This window comes from Doryrhamphus excisus, chromosome 23, assembly GCF_030265055.1.
Source record: "Doryrhamphus excisus isolate RoL2022-K1 chromosome 23, RoL_Dexc_1.0, whole genome shotgun sequence".
Lineage (NCBI taxonomy): Eukaryota > Metazoa > Chordata > Actinopteri > Syngnathiformes > Syngnathidae > Doryrhamphus > Doryrhamphus excisus.
Window position 1 is genome coordinate 9706655 of NC_080488.1, and position 21441 is coordinate 9728095.

A 21441-nucleotide genomic window follows, 5' to 3' on the forward strand; every position below is an offset into this window, starting at 1 on the left:
ATGAATTCAGCGCTATTAGTAAAGTGTTTTTTTTTTTGGAATGTGGGAGGAAACCGGAGTACCCGGAGAAAACCCACATGTGAACTCGGGTCTCCTAGCTGTGTGGCCAACGCTAACCACTCATCCACCAAGTCATTATTATTGCCTTATTAATTAATATAAGACTGTTTCAATCTGCTTATCCTCACTAGGGTTGCGGGGGTATGCTGGAGCCTATCCCAGCTCACTTTGGAGAGAGGCGGGGTACACCCTGTGCACCCCATCTCTCGCCAAAAATCAGTTGCGATCCAGCTCCAGAAATAAGCGTATCGAATTTGTAATTTTGGTTTCCTACTTGTAGAATTTATAAAATACCGCCAATGGCTATACATGGAAACATATACAATGACATGCTTAGGGGGTACAATTATTGACAAGCCCTCTAAACTTAAGAGTTAGTGATCCCAGTTGAACTTTATCAAGTTATGTCAGGAGCATAGACATAACGTCTGGTGCCCACAGTGAGAGAAAGCCGCTGCAGATCGTACTGTGGATTTCTTGTGAGCTTTGACCTCAAACCTCTTCAGAGAACAAGAATCCCGGAAAATGTTGGGGTGGTTTGACTGATTTGGAAATGCATTTATGTGACCTTTGACGTCTATCGATGTGTCAGACCACAGCCACAGTTTCACTTCCTGTTCACAAAAGTATAGCCAATGTTGCAGTCAAATTGAGAAGGGGAAAAAAATAACAAAATCCAAAATGTCTCCCTTAGAGAAAATATTTGTCGTTTATCTATTTTTTATCCTTGATCCATAAAAGTACCATAGTAAAAGCCTTGCTAATAATATCTTATAATAAGACAGGATTCAAATCCAGTTCGCAAACAAATGGTGAGATTTCTTTCTTCTAACAAAAAAGAAAAATGAAAGAAAAACTTGTCACATAAATTTTTTTTAAAAATGAAAACACTAAGGGTATAATATAATAATGAGTGTTAACTTACGCATTCACATGGTCAGCAGTCTTTTGCCAGCAGTCCACCCTCACTCTATTGGCGACCGCAGTGTTGTGTTTGGCTCTGATCATTTTTTTTGGAACTTCTCATAACACTCCATAATAATTACTTGCTCATCTTGTGTAAAATACACCAGCCAGATAAGTAGAATAATATCAAGCGCCTGCTTTTATGTGAAATTGGATTGTGCACAAAGGACTTGACAAAGTAAGTTGATAGCCATCTTTGCAATACCATAATAAGCACAAAACATCATTGTCAACATCAGCTTTCTACACTAGTAGAATACCACCACAGGAGCTGTTAATGCTAGTGTGAATTTATTTTCCATTATTATGTTAACTATATTGGGTAATACAAGTGTAATTGTGACTATAGGGGTGCTATTCCATGTCCACAGGGCTCTAATGATGCTAAAAAACTGCTACAAAATATTCAATTTATTAATATTGAATCTTATTTTGTGGAAATTCACTTATGGTGGTCAGGTCTGGAACCAATTAAACTAATGCCAGCTGACTTGGGGCCAGAGGGGGGGTCCACCCTGGACTGATCGCCGGGCGCAAATCGACAATATTTATTGACATGTTAGAGTCACCTTCTCGTCAGGAAAAACTACTTTATTACCCATCACTCAAAAACATTGCCAAATTCTTCATAATATATGTAATAATATATATACTATAATATAGATAAAATAATATATATCCATAGTGCATGTGATAGGCAGGATAGCCACTATTTAAAAAAAAAGTAATTGAAAAAAAATATTTACCATCTGTAATGGTAAGGGGGAAATCACTGTAACTAAAAAACAACGAATGCTGTGTTTAATTTTTAAACATAAAAATAGGGGGTGTCTTATATTCATTGTCGTTTTATAGCTGGCTCATTATTATTATTTAAATATTTCAAATGACAGAAAAAAAGTTTAAAATCTATTATCGGAGTATTTTGAAGTTAGTTTCGAGGTTTAAACATAAACAAAGTATCTGGCAGGTTGACGCAATAATGAATCCATATATGGGCAAGCACCGCTACTGCCACGCCCGAAACAAGCCTTCATTTGCGGCCCGGCTGTGAGTTCTGTGGTCCGCTCTAAGCCTGGAAGTTCAGGAAGTCGGTCACCGCCCTATTCCCCTCCTCCGCTTCGGCTATTGTTGGGAAACAACCATCGACACCGAAATAATCTTGAACGAAACTTCCAAGGTAACGGTCTCTAGAGACGGTCTTTGAACTTGTACTTTCTTGTATGTCTTTCAAGTGAGATATTTTGTGAAGTTAGGAACCGAGGGTAAAAAAAAGTCTAATTTCCGCGAAGGCAAGGAAAGGGGAGGACAACTTTTAGAGGCGAACAATTCTCATTCCTCCATCTTGAAACTTTCGGAACGAATTGTTATCGGTAAGTTAGAACCGTTTCTGTTCACCTTTTTGATGACAAAGTACAAACTGACGCGCTACTGTTCGAGAGCGTGTTGTAACATGTTTGTCGTCAGTTTGGTATTTAGTGCGGAAGGCTTTAGTGGTTTGTCCACTTATTAGCATTAGCTTACGAAAGGTGTCGTCTTTGGCACGAAGTAGGTTAGCAGGTAAGCTAAGTAGGCAGGAATTATACGATAGAATGTCTTGCTTTTATGCTCGTGTCGCTTATTAATATAATTATCTGTAATCATGATAATCCAAATTACGTCCGAATAGTTTTACGTTAGCAGTCACACAGGTGTAACTTTAGCTTTTTTCGTATGGCTAGCACTTTTGCTAATAGTTTGAGCCGCCCTGTTGCTCGCAAAACAAATGTATGCACTTTTTACAGCGTGTGTCGCTTCCGGTTGGGATGAGAACGCATTGAATAGAAACATTATGGTGGCGTTCAGGCCTAATGCTATTATTGGTTGTGCTCTATGAAGGGTTATTTCACTTTCACGTCAACCCAGTTAAGATACGTTGTGCATCAGTACCGATTGACCCGACCACTGCAGGTTTTGACCGCAAATGGCCTACATATTCTGTCCAATGTAGCGCTGCAATTACGTGGACTGTCAGGAATGCAAACCTCAGTAAATTCGAGGCTTTCTGCATCACCATAGACTAACAGCGGTACAGGAAGTAGAGCTCATCTGGTGGCCTTATCCGCCCATAACTAATTAACCATAACGTAAAAGTGTGTCACATTCGTTAGTATAAATGTGCCTAAACAGAATGGCACATTAATGGATTATTATGAATTTAATGGATTATTCTCGCCATGCATAATTAAATCACACCCTGCCAATAAGTAATAGGAACAGATATTATACAAATGTTCTGGAAGGCTACTAGCAATTACATTGTTTTCATCCTATAGGTGACCATTTTATGTAGTATCTAGTAGCCTCAAGGGGTTACTGACCGTTGCCAGTTTATGTCTGCTACCAAATCAATGCAGTTTCTTGTCACTGAAATGAGAGGACATTTTGTGAGGCAGGCATATAAACTCTTCTTGTTACTATTTTGTGTTATGCGGTTATTCACTTCAGGGACTTTTGAAATTTTTCTCCAGGTTGAGATCTTCTTTTGATGTACAACGCTGTTTACATCATTTGAAAGAAATAACTAATGACCTGTGTTGTATTCTAGCATTAAGTGCCGTCACTTTTTTTTGTTTCCATTCCTAGAATTTCAGACATGACGAGCATCAACACGGCTAACATTAACTTCAAATGGGATCCGAAGAGTCTGGAGATCAGGACTCTGGCAGTGGAGAGGCTGCTGGAGCCCTTGGTCACACAGGTAATATTTATTTTTATCATGTCTCGCTTGTTGTTTAACATTGTAGGGAAAGACCAAATGGTTAAAAATAGAAAAGTTAGTGAGTTAGTATCTAATGCTGTTCAGTTTGAACCTTAGAAGTTTTTGGGACACTCATTTTCCCGATTGGAATTACAGTAGCAACATAAATCGAAGTACAGTATCAATATCACTCCTTCACTATATTGTGTTAGGAAAAAAAAGAATTAACTGTGCAGCCCTGCATTTGTTTCAATATGCATATTTAATGACTAATAATTTAATCAAATTTAATCAAACATTTTCTTAATGAATATGTTTGAAAGCTATTAGAGTGAACGTGGCGAGGGATGACTACTGCATTATCAGGTTGTCAGTTTTTCAAATCAAACCATTGCATTACATGAAACAAAAATACCATTTTATGACTAAAGACTTACGTAGAAGGTCACAAAAAGGTGAAGGACTTGAATTGTAACATGATGCCTTTGCAGGTTAAACATAATGATTTATTCCCCGTTTTTATACCTGCCATAGGTCACCACTCTGGTAAACTCAAGTAACAAAGGTCCGTCTAACAAGAAGAAGGGACGTTCCAAGAAAGCCCATGTCCTGGCAGCATCAGTAGAGACTGCGACTCAGAACTTTTTGGAAAAAGGAGAAAAGATTGCAAAGGAGAGCCAGTTCCTCAAGGATGAGCTGACTGCTGCAGTGGAAGATGTCCGCAAGCAAGGTATATTGGAAACACTTGATACGACAAAGTCTGGTCTCTTGTCTCTACATGCTCCACAAGATAAGTGTGTGTTAAATAAATCATAAACTGCTTTTGCAGAACAACACCATTCCTCATAGACACCGGTGTCACTGCCGTTCATACGGCCGTATCTGCAGTATTATCTTTAAAATGCAAGAGACCTTAGCAACACTGCAAACCGTGGACCAAATAGTACAGACGTGGTGCAGTTGTGATTTTCATTTCAGAGTACCTGATTGCAATCATCAGATAACACCGTCATTGCCATGTTGCACCCTGCTCCGGTGTTACATCGGCCTTCATTGAGACATTCACAAAGGATGTGGTGAATATTGATTTTGTAGATGTGTGCAGACATGATCCCTTTCATGGGGGGGCATGGCTTCGATTCCCGGGCAGGAACGGCATCTGGTATATAAAAAAAACAAAAACAAAACTAAAACCATTCACACCAGTGGGTCGCTATGGCGACCCCCAACAGGGAAAAAGACGAAAGTGTGTGAGTGTGTTGAAATCCATTTGCCACAGAAGTATTTATGTCATGGGAGAATCTCCCAATGTTCTGTACTCTTGTTTGAATGTCGGTTCCATATTGAGCAAAATCATGCTGCCTGGAAAAGGTCTGCAGGGATATCGCTGAACCTCTCATAGCTGACCACAAAGTTAAGCCTAGTTAGTTAGTTAAGCCTAAATCAACAGCGTGTCATCCATGTAATGCGGTCCATTTTACCTAAACGACTCCAAGCCATGATATGATTTGCAACACATGGCTGATGATAAACATAATACAGTAAACCTCAGATATATTGGATTCAATTGTTCCCACTGGTTTTGTCCGATATAAGCGAAATCCGTTATATGCGTATACCGGAAAATGTCCGTTTTACGCATATATCGGATTTATATCCGGTATATGCGTAAATCGGATTTTATCCGTTATAAAAGGCACTTCCTTGACTATGTTTCCAATGTACCTGGACGCGCAGGCAACGCTGCAAATGACGTCGTATAGCGGCCTGTCACGATTCGGCGAATCGGAGCGCCACGATGCGGCCATCCGATATATGCGAGGGAAATTTAATGGAAATGCATTGGAACGGGACTGGAGATTTTGTCCGAAATAGGCGAAATCCGTTCTAAAAAATCCGATATATGCAATGAATTTTTATTGGAAATGCATTACAGAAAAATCGGTTCTTTTTTATCTGTCCGTTGTGAGCGAATTTCCGATATATCCGAGTCCGATATATCCGAGGTTTACTGTACCTCCATATAGTGATGTGGTGAAACCAAAACAAACTAAAAAATAAATGCCATAGTTTGTATTGCAGAGTACAAACAGCCATAGTGCAGAAACAATGCCCAACTTCCTGCCACTCTAGCGAGGAGCACCTATTGGATGGTAAAATGGTGACTTGACTTACTGAGGAGGAACGGTGAAAGATATTTATAGCGCATATATTTTAATAATAAAAGAAATCGATACCAGTGCGAGCCTCTCGATAATCCATCGTAAGGTAAAACACTGCGATTGTTCGATTATTGTTATTTAGTCACATTTCTCACAATTGACATGTTTTTTAACAAACATTATTATGCCTGGAAAAGTATAAAGTGAGTCGAGAAAAAGTCATGCTCAATGAAAATGAACATTTGCTGGCCTCCATATATTACCACGTGCGCACACATCTGTCTCGTCTCTAGCCTCCAAACAGGTAACAAGAGTGTTCACTCTGCATTGGTTCAGCATCTAGACGTTTCACAGAACGGCACCGAGGGGGGGGAAAAAAGGTGCTTGCAAAGTCAAATGGTAAAACAGACAATATTTTTACCACTACAGCTTTTTACTTACTGTTTCGATGTGGAGCGATCGTCTGGACACTTGAGGTTTGTGGTTTTGTACTGCAGAGTAGACTTTCTTATCACACTACTTCAGGAGAAGGCATAATTGGAATTGACTGCATTATTTTTAGAAATTGCAGAAGCTCTGCTATGTCATTCATAACACGAATAATATGGTAATCCTAATATGGTCACAAAGTCGAAATAAAATCTTCTCTCTTCTCCACTACAGTGAATTGGTTTCCTTGCTTACATTTGAATGCTGATACATGGCGATTGAACTATGCGGAGTCTTCCCTCTTGATTGTTCCCGCTGAGCTGAGAATAGGAAGTGAAGTGATTTTGTTCGACTTATTTGAGTGGGGCGGGGGTCTGCTCAGTAGGTAGAACCAGTCAGTGTCTGAGTCAGGAGACGGGAATTCCACATCCCAATCCAACTATTTAAGCAGTATTGTGACGGCAAGTTCCATTCTTCACTCGACATTTCCAATTTATTTCCTTTTTTTACTTTGGTTATCTGCTGGCTGTTGTCTATGGCTCGAGGACAGCCGCTGTCACCATTGTGAGGTAGCAGCTGCGCTGGTGTGTCTCTCTTCTTCGGCAAGATGCCCGGCAAGTTAGATGCCCCCTGTTCGAGTTCTCCTCTCAATAGTTTGACATGTGGTTAGATAGCCCGTGCGACGCTCAGTTCCCAGTGTTGTTACTGCGGTGGCAGTAAGCTGTCACAGGGCTGGTGCCTCGTGCTGGCTGTCAGCTATGCTATGCTATGCTGCTCAGCGGAGCATGCCTGGACTGATAATATGACCCTCTCCATCCCCTGGATTCATGTAACCTTTTCCACCCAGCTGTGACCTGCCAGCTGTTAAAATGTAAGAAAACATTTATGACAGTATCACAAATGCCTATGCACATGTTAGAAGGGCTTTTTCCCCCACTAGTTATCTGAATATTTATGATCAAATTTGATTAAAGGTTAATTACGATCGGTAGCACTTTCCTGACACCATTTTCCTCTGCGCTTTTTTTTTTTTCTACTCCTGTCCTTGTTGGTTTTGCCCTTCTCTTCCTGTCTGTCTTCTGTTATGCAGGCCTACTGTGATGTACATTTTAATCATTTCATCATGTACTAGGTGGCCCCCGCAGCTGAGCATTATAGAGGCAGAAGTTTATTAAAGGAGAACTGATAGCCATCTACTCCTTTTGAAAATGGCCTTATTGATTTGGTTCACAGGAGGTGATGATAGCCTGAAGGTGCGGCCTGTGTTCGAGCTGTGTGTTGCTTGTATGCAGAAACTGTTTTAACTCTGTGGGAGTAGAATGGTCCTCACTATTAATAGCAGCTTGACTCACTCAGTAGCCAATTGCCATTTCTTTTTTTTTTTTTTTTTTGCGAAAATTAATCTTGTGATGTGCTTTTTTTTTTTTTAACTAAGCAGAATTTGTATTAGCCTGCAGTTATTTATATGTAGTCAGCCCAAAGGTGGTGTTTCTTACTTTGAAGGATCATTTCATAGGTTTCCCAAAGTGGGGGTATGCCAAATGTTGTCGGGTGTACATGAATAAAAGATAAAAAAAAAATAGCATGACTACAGTGAGAGCAATCTAATGCCCATCACCACCTCATGTGTATTTTCTAGTCTCCCTTTCACCTCCTCCTTGTTCACTAGTATTAACACTGTGCATGAACACATAGAGGTAATGTGGCAGTGTGCAATTTGTTTGCTGCATAGGCTTATGCTATATGAGCCAATATGTCAATTTAGCTCACTAATAAGCCTCATATTGAGTTGATTTCCTTATTGTTTTCTGTACTGTTTGTGCCTAATCCTATTTCATAATTATGTCCATGCGTAAAATTAGTTGCATTGTTTGACCGATTCTTTTAACATGTCACAGGAGCATAATCACAGTTCGCTATTTACAGTATATATTATATACATACACGCAAGCGCACACTTTTCCAGCAGTATTAACTATGAAATATAGTTATTAGTTCATGAATGTAACCTATGACAGATGTACTGATGTTTATAATGTAAGCCGACAAAGTCAATATAAGCCCAGTCAACCGTATAGGCCAATGTAGGACAAATCATGGTGATGGACAAACAAGATTGTAGGCCTTTTGTTGAGGCTTTGACCTGTTTAGTGTACTTGGAAATGCACAGTATATAAGATACTGTACATAAAAAGAACACTAGATGTTTCTTTGTATACATTTTAATGGCAAAATCTATGGCCTTCCAGTAGGGGTCTTTCATTAAACAGACTAATGGAGAAGAGGTTTAATGATACCATATAAATGTTGTACATTTGCTTTTGTGATGGCACCACTATTGGCAAGACCACTGAAATCTCTTTTTTTTTTTTTTTACGTTCGCAGGTGAGTCAATGAGGCAGGCTTCTGGAGAATTTGCTGAAGACCCTTGCTCTTCTGTGAAGAGGGGTAATATGGTTCGTGCCGCCAGAGCCCTCTTATCGGCTGTCACACATCTGCTGGTGCTGGCAGATATGTCCGATGTCTACAAACTTCTACTGCAGCTGAAACTGGTAAGAGACGCCCCCCCCCGTCTAATCAACGTAATCAATATTTACTCTCTCAATTGATTGAGTCCTGCTATTACACATGGTTATTTTACATGGAAAATAATTTATATAATTTTGGCAATATTTACACATGAATACTACTACCAAGTAAATAATAATAATAAATCATGAAGTCATAGTGTTTTTAATAGAGTGAATGCAGTGTTTGAAAAGCATTACGTAACTTTGTGTATGAACCTGCTTCAGGTGGAGGAGAGTCTTGTGAAAGTGCGCAATGCCGGAACAGAGCAGGACCTGGGCATCCAGTATAAGGCCTTGAAACCCGAAGTAGACAAGCTGAACATCATGGCAGCCAAGAGACAGCAGGTATGTTATTAAAACCTGTGCAAATCATCAGTATCTTCTGTCACTAGCTGTTGCATGATCATCGCTATCATATGTCATGCAAACAATAACGTCAAATTGTGAATTTCAAATGTAAATTTACACATATTTGTCTATGTAAATATATAGCATGTAAATATTTATGCAGTAGAAAAATTGCTCCATTAGGAAGACAATCCATGAAGCATTGCCAGTGATTGCTATCACTTGTCCATAAGGCTATGAAGTCTCAGTAGCAACACATTACATTGCAAAGGCGTATTTTAACAGCCTGATTATGAATGCATTGTTACTGCCGGGGACAGAAATATATCTAGGTCATCCAGAACAAACTATGTCACACTTAACGTAAGGGCATGACAGGCCCTGTTTTGAATTTAGTATAAAGTACCCACCAATGTAGCCTCCGGACGCAACAAATCTTTTCACCCAGTCTTTTTTTTTTTTTTTTTTTAATGCACCCACCAAGGAGCTGAAGGATTCCCACCACAAGGACCAAATGGCTGCAGCTCGCGGTGTTCTACAGAAGAACATCCCCATGCTGTACACGGCATCCCGCGCCTGCCTGCAGCACCCTGATGTGGCTGCCTACAAGGCCAACCGTGACCTGATCTACAAGCAACTGCAGCATGCCGTTTCGGGCATCTCCAATGCTGCTCAGGCCACAACCACCGAAGACTCTGCACTCAATCAACCTGCAGGTGGAGGAGAGCTCGCCTATGCCCTCAACAATTTTGATGTAAGTAAAAATAGTTTCAGATTGACTTATATCAGTGTTGTTTTTAACAGCGACTTGAATTTACTCCTTTGAATGCAAGGGATTTGCTCAAAAATACCAAAAGCACACCACATTGTGTCATATTGTAAATAACAAATTAAAATATTGACATGAACAGCCTCTTGTGGGGTGATAAATGCAGCAAATTAAGCCATTACTAGCCATTATTTTGATTACTATATATTTGGATTTGTTCAATAGGAATCCTTTTCCAATGCATCTTTAGTTAATCAGCATAGTTGTGCACAACTTGCTGTGGCATTCTTACTGTGATATTCTTTACCTGCTTGATGGATCCTAACTGCTTGGTCGTCGCTTACATACTCATAGCATAGAGCAGGGGTGGGCAAACTACGGCCCGGGGGCCACATGCGGCCCACCAAGCGTCTGAATCCGGCCCGCCAGTTGCTTTCTATTTCAACTTTTAACATACAAGCTGGCAACATGACTTGCAATGTCGGATTAAAAAAAAAAAACACACACAAAAAATGTAAAATTCAATTTTGTAATTTTTGTAATGTGGTCTGATGTTTAAAGTGCTCCTGAAAAAAGGGACACAAGAACATACAGCTGATAGTATGACACTTTTACAAATAAATTAGACAACTAATTCAATGCAGAATGTTAGAATAGAATTATAAACGTAAAATATTGTGTGTGTTAAATATATTTTCCGGCCCCCCCGGACAGTTTTGTAAACTCAACGCGGCCCACATGTCAAAAAGTTTGCCCACCCCTGGCATAGAGTTTGTTTATTGGAAAGCATTTACCAAAGCAACTACAATTCTCTTATTTTAGGTTTGACATAATCGGAATAGATCTCTTGCCACTTCTACACCTGTTTAACCTTTTAAGCAGTGCATTACAAACAATAATACAATGTATTTTTATTCACAATTGATGTTTGGTTATCGCGTTTGTGTATTCAGGGATGGACTGTAAAATTCCGTTTGATGGCATGTATAAGTCATGGCCAAAAATTGGTGAAATGGAAGTGTGAGGCAGAATTAGTAGATGCCCTCCCATCTACGCCACTGCACCCACATTTATATCTGTCTCTTTTTCGCCTCTCGTTTGTGTCTCTCATGCTTGTTGCCATGGCGATGTCACACTAAACCAGAGGAGGACAGATTAGATGGAGTGTAGGGGGCTTGATTTGGCTCTGTGCCTAATAATAAACTACAATTGTAACAAGTGAATTGTTAGATATTTGTGTATTTTATTCATTTTTTTGCCTCCACAACTTTTTTGTATAACTCTTGATCTTCATCGACAGAAACAAATCATTGTGGACCCGCTGGCGTTCAGTGAGGAGCGCTTTCGTCCGTCCCTGGAGGAACGTCTTGAAAGCATCATCAGCGGTGCTGCCCTCATGGCCGACTCCTCGTGCACACGAGATGACCGCAGGGAGCGAATCGTGGCCGAATGCAATTCAGTGCGCCAGGCTCTTCAGGATCTGCTGTCCGAGTACATGGGCAATGTGAGTGTGTTTTTATTTTTTATCCCCCCCCCCCTTTTTCTCTTTAGGGATGATGCCTGCTGTTGCGTGGTGTCAGGTGGGACACAGCTGTACCAAATAACGCCACGACTGCTTCACGGATGCGGGAAGTGACAATGCATATACCCATGCTGGAACAATTGGTGTTGCACCTCCTGTTGCCATGCACTAGATGTAAAGAGTGTAAATAAGCCAAGCGGGAGTCACAAATGGCGTGCCAAGTGCGTAATTTATGTGTAAGCAGAGCACAAACGGTGCACAAACTAGTCTTCACGCTATTTAGGCGTGCCATAAAAAGGCACACATTGCCACAAAATGCATGCAAGTGTAAACACCCCCTTTGGGCTTTGTTCTGTCTTTTTGTAAAGTGTGTTCACATGGAATTCACAGGAAAATAACAAGCCATATATGAGTCCATATGTTTTGGTTCGGTTTGGTATTTCGTTATGAAGCTTCATGGCAGAATGGCTGGATGGATCTTTTGATTAGTTTGGTGTAACCATCTGAAGGAAATACTCTAAGGGTGAACATGTTACACTGACGGAAAGTCAAAATAGCAGGAAAAAATTGTCCAAATGCCTTCTACTCTTCCTTTGCAGCATCGGCAGCTGTCAAACTGCTCTGGGGAATACATTGTACATGATTTTGTTTTCATTTTCGTCTTTTTTTGTGAGATCACAATTTCCATTCTAGTGCATCCCAGAGATGATTGATGGGTTGGATTCAAGGCAATGTGTGGGCAAGTCAAGTTCCTCCCCTCTGAACCATAGGGCATGTAAATGTAGAGTTCAGTTACTTGATGTCGTGCAAGAAATTGAGGGGCAGATGGTCACTTTTTTTTTAAAGCATATATAATCTTGTGAAGTGTATCATTTTGAGCCGTTTCCAGTCAGGTGTGCGTCCGTTCACCTTGCTACATAAGTGCGTGACATGAGCAGCCCAATTTCCACCTTTTGCAATTAATGTACACACAAAGGCATTATGGACATATCTGTTCCAAAGTATAAAATGGATATCTACAGCGATTGCTGTGTAAAGGGTGTGTTTTTATGACATAGGCTTTACAACCGGGTTTGTGGCTCCTGAAAAGGCGAAATACACAGTTGTCACGAAACTATATGGGCTTAAAGGGGAACTGCACTTTTTTGGAATTTTGCACATTGTTTACAATCCAAAGAAATGTGTTGACGTTACACATAAGGATTTTCAATGATGGGTAAAACTCCCCTTATTATTATTATTATTATAATATAAATATATTTTTTGTGTAACAGAGAGAGTGATGTTGACAGGAGTCAATTCCTAGTATGGTAACATAACATAGTGAATAAAGCCGATTGTGATTTGTAACAGAATGCATGTGTGTTGCAGCCAGAGCATTGTCTTTCATCGTTTCTCATAATCGCATTGCCATCTGTACTACCAATCTGCTGTTGTAATATACCACAGGGACAAAATGTTAAAATATCTTATTTACCTCCTCAAAAAGCAAATGCATGGGAATTATGGTAAAACAACACATTTCCCATCTTCACGACAGAATATTAAAGCTCGTGAATTGCTTTAAGATGGCATACATTTTGCATGTGAGCTTCCATGGAATTGTGTACATTCCTAATGATGGTTATGTAAAGTGACTAACTCAGCCACGAGTGGTGAGAGGTGGCAATGTTGCCCTGGCAGTGCCACATGGTATGACCTCATTTGTTACATATTGTCATGACAGTTTGGCATGACATATGTTGAGTATAAGTGTTTCTGCCACTTTTTTTATTTATTAATAATGCATCTTTCGCTCTGTGTGTGTGTGTGTGTGTGTGTTGCGGTTTTGCTAAATGGAGTGATGCTCGGTTGATTTGACATATTAAGCTGCTGACATTACATTTGCCCTCAACTTTTAATGGACAAGTCTGATATTTGCGGTTTGACCCTTTTTCTTTGTCCGAGGCTTTTACTGTCTGTTATTCTCAAGCAGTTCTTTCTGCAGTTTTCTGCAGTATATGTGTGTGTATCTTTAAGTCATTCAGTGTCAAAACCCTGCAGACTCTTTTCATTTTAAATTTGCCAATGTAGAATGTTTATACAAGAATCTCTCTTAATTTAGTTTGTGGAAAAATAAACCTCCAGCCACCAAAGCGTCAAAATGGTATGCCTCAACACTTCTATTTCAACATAAAATTTGTGAATTAGGTGATTCAAATACTTTAACATAACATAACAGTTCTGTTATGTACCTGTAATATTGTCTTAAATATATAAATACAGCAAAATACCCAGTAGCTTCTGTTATTAATAAAGGCAAATGGGACAACAATTCCCCAATATGTCATTTAGATAAGTAAATATTTGGAAAAATTAGTCTGGTGGCAGCGCTAGTCAATTAACAGCTTTATCAAACAGTAGAAAACTAATTAGTATTGATTGTATTGGCTTGTTGGGGTACTCGTTTAGCAGTATAAGATTAGACATGCCTTTTTATTAGGACTAATAAATGTCAGTATAACACCGGAACATTTGGTGATTTCACATATTCAGGTGCATCTCGAGAAATTGGAATACTCTGCAAAAGTTATTTAAGATCAGGAGACCAATTAAAGGCTCATTTTCAAGTTAATATACTGTTTTTTTGACAGGGTTAATTATAAATCATACTGTCAGGAGGAAGGCGATACATACATCCATATCCTATACATACATATTTAAGTCAAGTCCCAATATGAACCGTTTCAGCAGTCAGTAAACCAAATGCCAAGGTAAAAAACACTAAATGGAGTTGTACTTCAGACTGGGTTTGTCTGCCATGCCTTCCAAAGCTGACTGGTAAGCACCGCTTAGCCGTAGCTTCTCTGTGCTCCACAGGGGAAACTGTACAGTGGAGAGTAGCAAGGCATTCCTACTGGCACTTGGATCAACCACTATCGCTGGCAGCAGCACCCTCCCTATCTAATGCCTTATGTAATCACATCAAATTGTTACAGATCATTCCCTGGGGACCTGGACCATGTGCACCGTTGCACCATGTTTCCCATCAGATCATTTTCGGGGGTCCCCACATTCCGTTATGGACATAGCCTGTTATGACACATATATATTGTATGATATTTCACATATGTAGTCACATTGACAAATATTCCAGGCTGTTATTTGCCCAAAGAGTCCACAGTGTTACAGACTTGAGCCCTGATGTAGAACAGAGACATTCTCAGTGTGATTTCATATTGTTTCTGTACTAATCCATATGGCACATCCGTATTTCATTAGGAGTGATTTAGTACACCCTTTTATAAAAGACATTTGGAATATTCTAGTCTGGTTTTATTAACAGTCTGATGTGTTTTTGTCCCATCTCTTGGGTTGAATTGAATATGTGGTAATATAGGATAAATAAATTAGTGGCTGTCGGTATTCTTGTGTAAAAAAAATCTTTTGTGTGTCAGCCAAATGAGCCAGTGCCCCAGTTTAATGTGAATAAAAACGACAGTTCAGTGTAAATGTCAAATTTCTCTTTGTAATACAAATAATTTTTTTCATATATTGGCAGTGATCATCTTGCGTTAATGTACACTGGATAGGATGTTAGTATTTTTTTGTCCTTTGCTGCTGTCAACTGTATGAAATTGATAAGGAGAAATGCTTTAAAAAGCATTTTCAAAAGATATGTGCCAGTAATGTTGTTAATGAAGGGAGATCTAATTTACAAATCTGTTAATTGGAGTCCAAGTGTGATGAAGTGAACTAAAGCACATTTTGAGAACTCAAGTACAGTGTAATTTTAACCATTTTATTTAAAAATATACTGTTTTTGGGGATATTTTTGATCATGTTGGCACATCTTATCCACTATACAGATATGAAATTGTACATGTACAATACAAAAATGCAAAGCATTCATTTTGCACAAAAATGTTAGGTGCGAGAGGAAGGGGACCTGTTTGCTTGTTTTTCCTTTTTATTTTTTTTATTTTTTTAGGCAAGATAGGGACCAGAGCTAGAGGGTGACAAGAGGAAACAGAAACATTTTACAAAGAGCCAAAGTGCAAAGGGATGCATATTTCTACAAATGTTGTGGCTTTTCAGTCACTTGTTACAACCATAGTTTTAACAGTGAAATGTCAAATAATAGCTGAAAATTGATTGGAATTCCACGTGATCCGAACTTTTGCTCTATCAGAAATGTCTTTCTGTCTCCCGGGTGACAAAACTGGTAACTAAATTTTGACTTTTAAACATGCAAGACAGGTTAAAAGGGCCGCTGTAGTAAGCATTGCGAAGCTGAAGGTAAACCAAAGTAGAGACACAGCAGACCAGTTTAACTTTTTGGAAATCAGTGTATGTGCAGTGCATTGTTTTCTCCTTTTAATTCAAATAAATGAAACCATTCTTGGTGTATTGGGGAAAAAAAACACAAAACGTTTGTAGGCATATCATGACCATATGCTGACACATTGACACAAACATTTATTTGGAAGGACCAAACCAAAATTTGACGGGCACAAAGCCACAAAGCCTGATATAAACTGAGATGCATTCTCGGAATTTGCCAAAAGTTTCAACATTAGTTTACAAGTGTTATGGCAGAATGTTGTCACTCAGTATTTATTCTTCAAATTAATTTCAATAACCAGAACTTTCAATGCACATTAGTCATAACCTAATATCATATATTACCTTGAGTTGCTTCTTTCCTGTTCTGCTTCACTTCCTCTCGATCTTGCTCTCCTTCAACCCTGCCCCCCCCCCCCCCAACCCTCCGCCCCCAAACTGAGCACAAAGAAGTGCGGAGCTGCAGCAGCAGCAGCTTTAGTCTGATGCTAATGCACATCCTCTCCCTCCTGCATACAAATGTGTCCTGACCCAGGCTTGCTGTTTGCTTATCACTTGATCTCAATTTGTTTTCACGGCATTGACCGGACTTTAGGTTGACACAACTCATAACTGTCATATTATGCGTTATTTGTAAGCCTGGAAAATGTTCCAGCCCATCCTATAATATTCTTTTAATGCTTTTGTGTGATATAGAGAGTGACTATAATAACACTATATTTGAGTGTCCGGACAAGCAAATTGTTGCCAGATCACTGGTGTGGGTGACAGAATATTTGATTCTTTTGCCTTGCCTTAATTGGTCCAATCTTGGGGCTGTCAGTCCTGATTAGTGTGTTAGGAGTAAAGAGCCTGGGGTACTGGGAACGTTTTTTTTTCTTCTAGAATGAATTGGTCCCCAATCTGGCATTTACACTACACATTAGCCCGGTGGTTCTCAATTATTTTCTGTCATGTCCCCCCCATAAAGGACAGAATTTTTTTCAGATCCCTTCCCTTTTTCCCCTATTTTAAGTAGAATTTTAGAACCTGTAATGCTAAATTATTTACCTGTACAAATCACTATGAGTTGCTGGTTGCAAGCATTGTTCAAGCATGGGAAAAGATACCAACAGACAGAATTTTATGAATATAGCCTTTCCTAGTTATTACCGTCACGATCCACCTGGACAACAGCAAGAATGGAAACTGTCCCAGTCATTGGTTTTCATTGAGAATGCTAAAATAGCGACTTGTCAGCTGTAATTTGAGTTGGACATCAGTGTGACAACAAACGGAAACCTTTACAAACGGGCTTGGATCGTACATCTAAGATGAATAGATTCCCCCAGAAAAAAAATAATAATCTGACAAAAATAATGTATGTCTTTTTTCTTTTGAAGTGAATACAGCTGTTTAACTTGACATCTCTAGACATTCCATTGTAGTCAATTTGTAGTTCCAAATGTATGTTGGCTTGCTTGCAGTTTCCACGGTGTGGGTAAAAACTTGATTTTGTAATATCTTCAAAAAAGAAAGACAAAGTTTCTCCACGTAGCTTAGTGTCATTCGGCTAAATATTTGCTCTGTGCTGAGGAATTTCGAGACATTGTGGAAACGGATCTCACAGTTAATATATTTTTTTTTTGTCGTTTTAAAATGATTGCCCCTGCCTTGTACGAACAAACTTCCATTCATAGAAAAATAAATTTATGATCTATCTCTACAACCACCCACCCCCCAGATAACTGCCACGTCCCCCCTCTGTCATTGGCGTAATAAGAATTTGTCATGTTTTCACAAATCCCAGAAAGTAGAAATTTCTTTACATTTAACTGGAAAATTAATCCAAAAAGCAAACCCTGTATCATCATATGGTCAAATGGCAAACCATATGCCCTTGAAATAAATACCAGTTCATACTTCACACTCTTTATAAGGCAGTTGCTGACACTTGCACTGCCCGTAGCCATTAATGATCACAAGCGCTCCTTCCTCGTGGCTGGGCTCGTACTCATTATAGGGCACCTGTGTGGCTAGATCAGCCATAGGCTGCCGCTGCTGGGTCCTCATCTGTCGGCGATTCTGAATAGCGGTACAGTGGCGTATCCGGCGCAGGGTAGGAGGGCAGCACTTCCGTGAGATATATACAACAAAAATGATGAAAAAGAATGAAAACAGAAGAGCCATAGTCCCCATGATAACCCTATGAGTCATAACAGTGTTGTCCATAATGGAGAAGTCATCCGTTACAGCCGCCTCTTCCATCGCAGTGGTGGTTGCTTGAAAAATGACAGGTGTTTGTGTTGTGGTGCTTGTGGTTGTGACTGTGACTGTGGTAAAGCTCCCAAAATCCTCTGCATAGTCCTGCGTCGGGATTGGCTGCATAATTCCAAACAAGGAGCTCGTCATCTCTGCAGCCGTAGTCGCGTCTGTGGTTGTACTCGCGGTCTGCACAACCGGCGCTGAGAAATTCTGACAAAGTTGGAATCCGTACACAGCGTCGAGTATCTCCTCACCTTGGGCGTATTCGGGACTATGGCAGAGAATGGAATGTTCCCACCTTCCCCTGAAGGTGCTTAGCCAAGTGGCCAGAGGACAAATCCTTTTGGTACATTCCCAGAGGTTGCTAGACAGCCCAATAGTACTTAGAGACTGCCACATATCCATCACCTGGGCATCTAGACTGCTTAATTTGTTGTTATCCATCAGCAAAATCTTTATATTTGGCAGAGTTTGAAATATGTCTGGTGTCAGGACGCGAATCTCATTTCCTGTAAGGTCCAGCTTCTCTAAAGTCGTCCAGGTCCACTCCATGCCACAAGTGATGTTGTTGATCTTATTCCACTGCAGGTACAGAAATTGGAGCCCAACGAGGCGCGGGAAATGGGCCAAGTTGATCTTTGTCAACTGATTGTGCTCCAAGTGGAGCTCTTTGAGTTTAATGAGCCCGGCAAAACCATTTCGAGCTAGACTCCGTAGACGGTTGCTGCTCAGGCCAAGATATTCCAGGCTGCGGCAGTCCCAGAATGCCCGAACAGGTGTGGTGCGAAGTAAATTGGAGCGGAGGTGGAGTATTTGGAGCTTTCTTAATCCATGAAACAGTTCCGGTTCCAAAGCGGTCATCTGATTGAAGGACAGGTCCAAAATCTGGAGATTGATGAGGTGGATGAAGGTTGTATTGGGCAACTTGGTGATACGATTGGAGCTCAGATTGAGGTCCTTCAGCTTGTAGAGCCCTTGAAAGGCATCTTCTTGAACCGTGGTTATCTGGTTGTGGTCGAGATGTAACCAGGTGAGCTGACTGAATCCATAGAATTGATCAGGACTAAGCTCATTGATGCTGTTGTGCCGTAGCGAAAGCCCCAGGGCTCCTTTGTCCACGCCATCTGGGGGTGCCTGAAGTCCCTGGGTGTCGCAGTAGAACTGCAGGTCCTCACAGCGGCATTTTTGAGGGCAGGTTGTGCATGATGCAGAAGGCAGCAGGCACACAAGGAGCATGCTGATCAAATACAGACAAAGAGCCGCTGGTGCAGATCCCACCAATGGCCACCTTGAATGAAAACCTGAGTGGATTTGAAGATAAGAAAATGAACATGAGGGAGAAAGCTAATCCATGCTAAAGCTGTGAATTCAGCTCTATTACTTTTTAACTTCTTTCCCAATATATTTAACTTTTTTTTTTATTTAGGAATTTCAATTCCACTCAGTATGGTAGATGCTTCTAATATCATATATAGCCACTCTGTATTGAGTTATTCTTTCATGCAAATTTGTACTAAGAACTGTATTATGTAGAATGCTGTGATTCTTCAGTAACGGTGTACAGTCCAAGCCTATGGTAATAAATCAGGTGGTCAGAACATCAGGAACACCTATCTCACCATAACCAAGTACAGTACCAGGAACTAGAGCCATTTTTAATTAATTCATCAATTTCAAATACATTCTTATTCAAGACCCACTGTAAATATGAAGTAACACAGCAAAACATCGCCTTGCTGCTGGAACACTTGAATTATACGTAAACGATCATAGTTTATCACCCATATGTACCAATAAATTGACGAGCAATTGCAGTTGGTGACGAAGGGAAAAACGAGGCATGCTGGAATAGATTGGGCTATAAAGAGCATCCGTTTGTTTGCTTCACCGACTCCTATATATAAAGAGACTAACTTACCCATTCTTTTGTGCACATCGGAAGCTGCATTCAACTGTCCTTCGCCGCAGACTTTTTGAGCAACCACATGGGAAAAAAATCCAAAGGGAAAGAGCCCCCTTGAAGAAGCCCAAACGAAGCGGTTGTGAGCCCACGCAAATGAAACCAAATATAAAATTCCATGTCCCAAGATGTTTATTCCTGTTTTTATTCTCCGTCCCATACAATCCCGAAGAGTGTTGAATAGGCTTCTCTATCCAACAAAAAATCCTTGAAGTATTTTTATATATTTTTCAACTTGATCAGTTGCAGTCACTGTGATTCCGATGAAGGTTTTCCTCCTCCTCCTCGTCCGTTCCCCCCCTTCTTTTTTTTTTTTTTTACCCCTTTCTTTCCACCGCAAAGATGTCAGCTCAGCCGCTTACTTAAAGAGCGAGTGTTTTTTCTTTCATGGCCGCAGCCCTCCAACCCTAACTTGTTGATGGCATCCAAAGATTGTGCTCCCGACGCCGGCTAAGTCCCAGCATAGCCTCCGCAGAGCTGTGAGCAGAGCCCTCATCTGCTTGCTGAGACGCACAGGGAGAGAGAGAGAAAAAGGCGAGCGGGGAGTCGGAGATGTTATTCTGTGCTTTTTGTTGCAGCCACTCACTGCTACAGAGTGGTGGCAGCCTGGCGTCGACCATCACTACTGTTTCTCTCTCTTTTTCTCACCCACTCACACAAACACCCCCACTCTCTCTCTCTCGCTCTCTTTCTTGCTCTCTCTCACTCAGTCAGTTGCACTCTGTCTCATACACACCGCTTGTGTACCTCCAGTCCTCCTCCAACTCCCTCTTCCATCCCCCTTTCCTCCCACCGGCTTGTCACGATGAGAATATTGATACCTTGAACGTGTTGCGGTAGCCTGCTATTGAAATTAACCACAGCCGTAAATCTAAGCATCGCCTCACGGTCGGTCTCCATGCTTATATATATATAATGTCTGCTGCCCATAAAGACAAAACAACTTAATGCTTAACACAGTTTGCAGTATGTTTTTTGACAGCAAACACCAAGGACGGCTGAGCAATAAGTGTGTTCCATTTCCAAGTCTCAACGGGGAGCACATTATAGAAGTTGAATGTCAAGCTTTTATTCATAATTTAACATATCCGGAGTACAGTGCTTTAATGTTAAAGCACTGGCATGAGGGTGTAAAAATGCAATTAATACATGACTAGAACACGTCTGTCGTTGCTAAGTATACTAGCTAAGTACCACGGTGTGAAATTAAATAATTCAAATAATCCGTGACGTTCAACAAATGGGCTTGATTGTTTTGACCCTGTTTGGAGCACTGAAAAAATGCATGACAAAACTTATTTATTCATATTTAACGGGTATTAATGTTATCGCAGTTGACTGGATTTGG

The 21441-nt window shown here is 40.3% G+C and overlaps 2 protein-coding genes across 5 annotated transcripts in view; one reads left to right on the top strand and one right to left on the bottom strand.

Annotated features, from left to right (window-relative positions):
• Positions 1-21441, top strand: part of ctnna1 (catenin (cadherin-associated protein), alpha 1) — a 73835-nt gene that overhangs the window by 25786 nt on the left and 26608 nt on the right. The window contains exons 1-7 of one of the 4 annotated variants that reach the window (XM_058063022.1): positions 2038-2206; positions 3652-3766; positions 4301-4496; positions 8743-8909; positions 9153-9272; positions 9760-10029; positions 11345-11548. In XM_058063022.1, the coding sequence (XP_057919005.1) occupies positions 3662-3766; positions 4301-4496; positions 8743-8909; positions 9153-9272; positions 9760-10029; positions 11345-11548 (1062 nt within the window). In that variant the 5' untranslated portion in view covers positions 2038-2206; positions 3652-3661. The other 3 variants (XM_058063023.1, XM_058063025.1, XM_058063021.1) reach the window with 3 other exon arrangements.
• Positions 1926-20698, bottom strand: lrrtm2 (leucine rich repeat transmembrane neuronal 2). Its single transcript, XM_058063026.1, has 2 exons — positions 20052-20698; positions 1926-19434 (listed from the first exon to the last, which is right to left on the bottom strand). Exons 1-2 carry the CDS (start codon positions 20251-20253, stop codon positions 17786-17788), a joined length of 1851 nt encoding a protein of 616 aa, XP_057919009.1. The 5' UTR covers positions 20254-20698; the 3' UTR covers positions 1926-17785.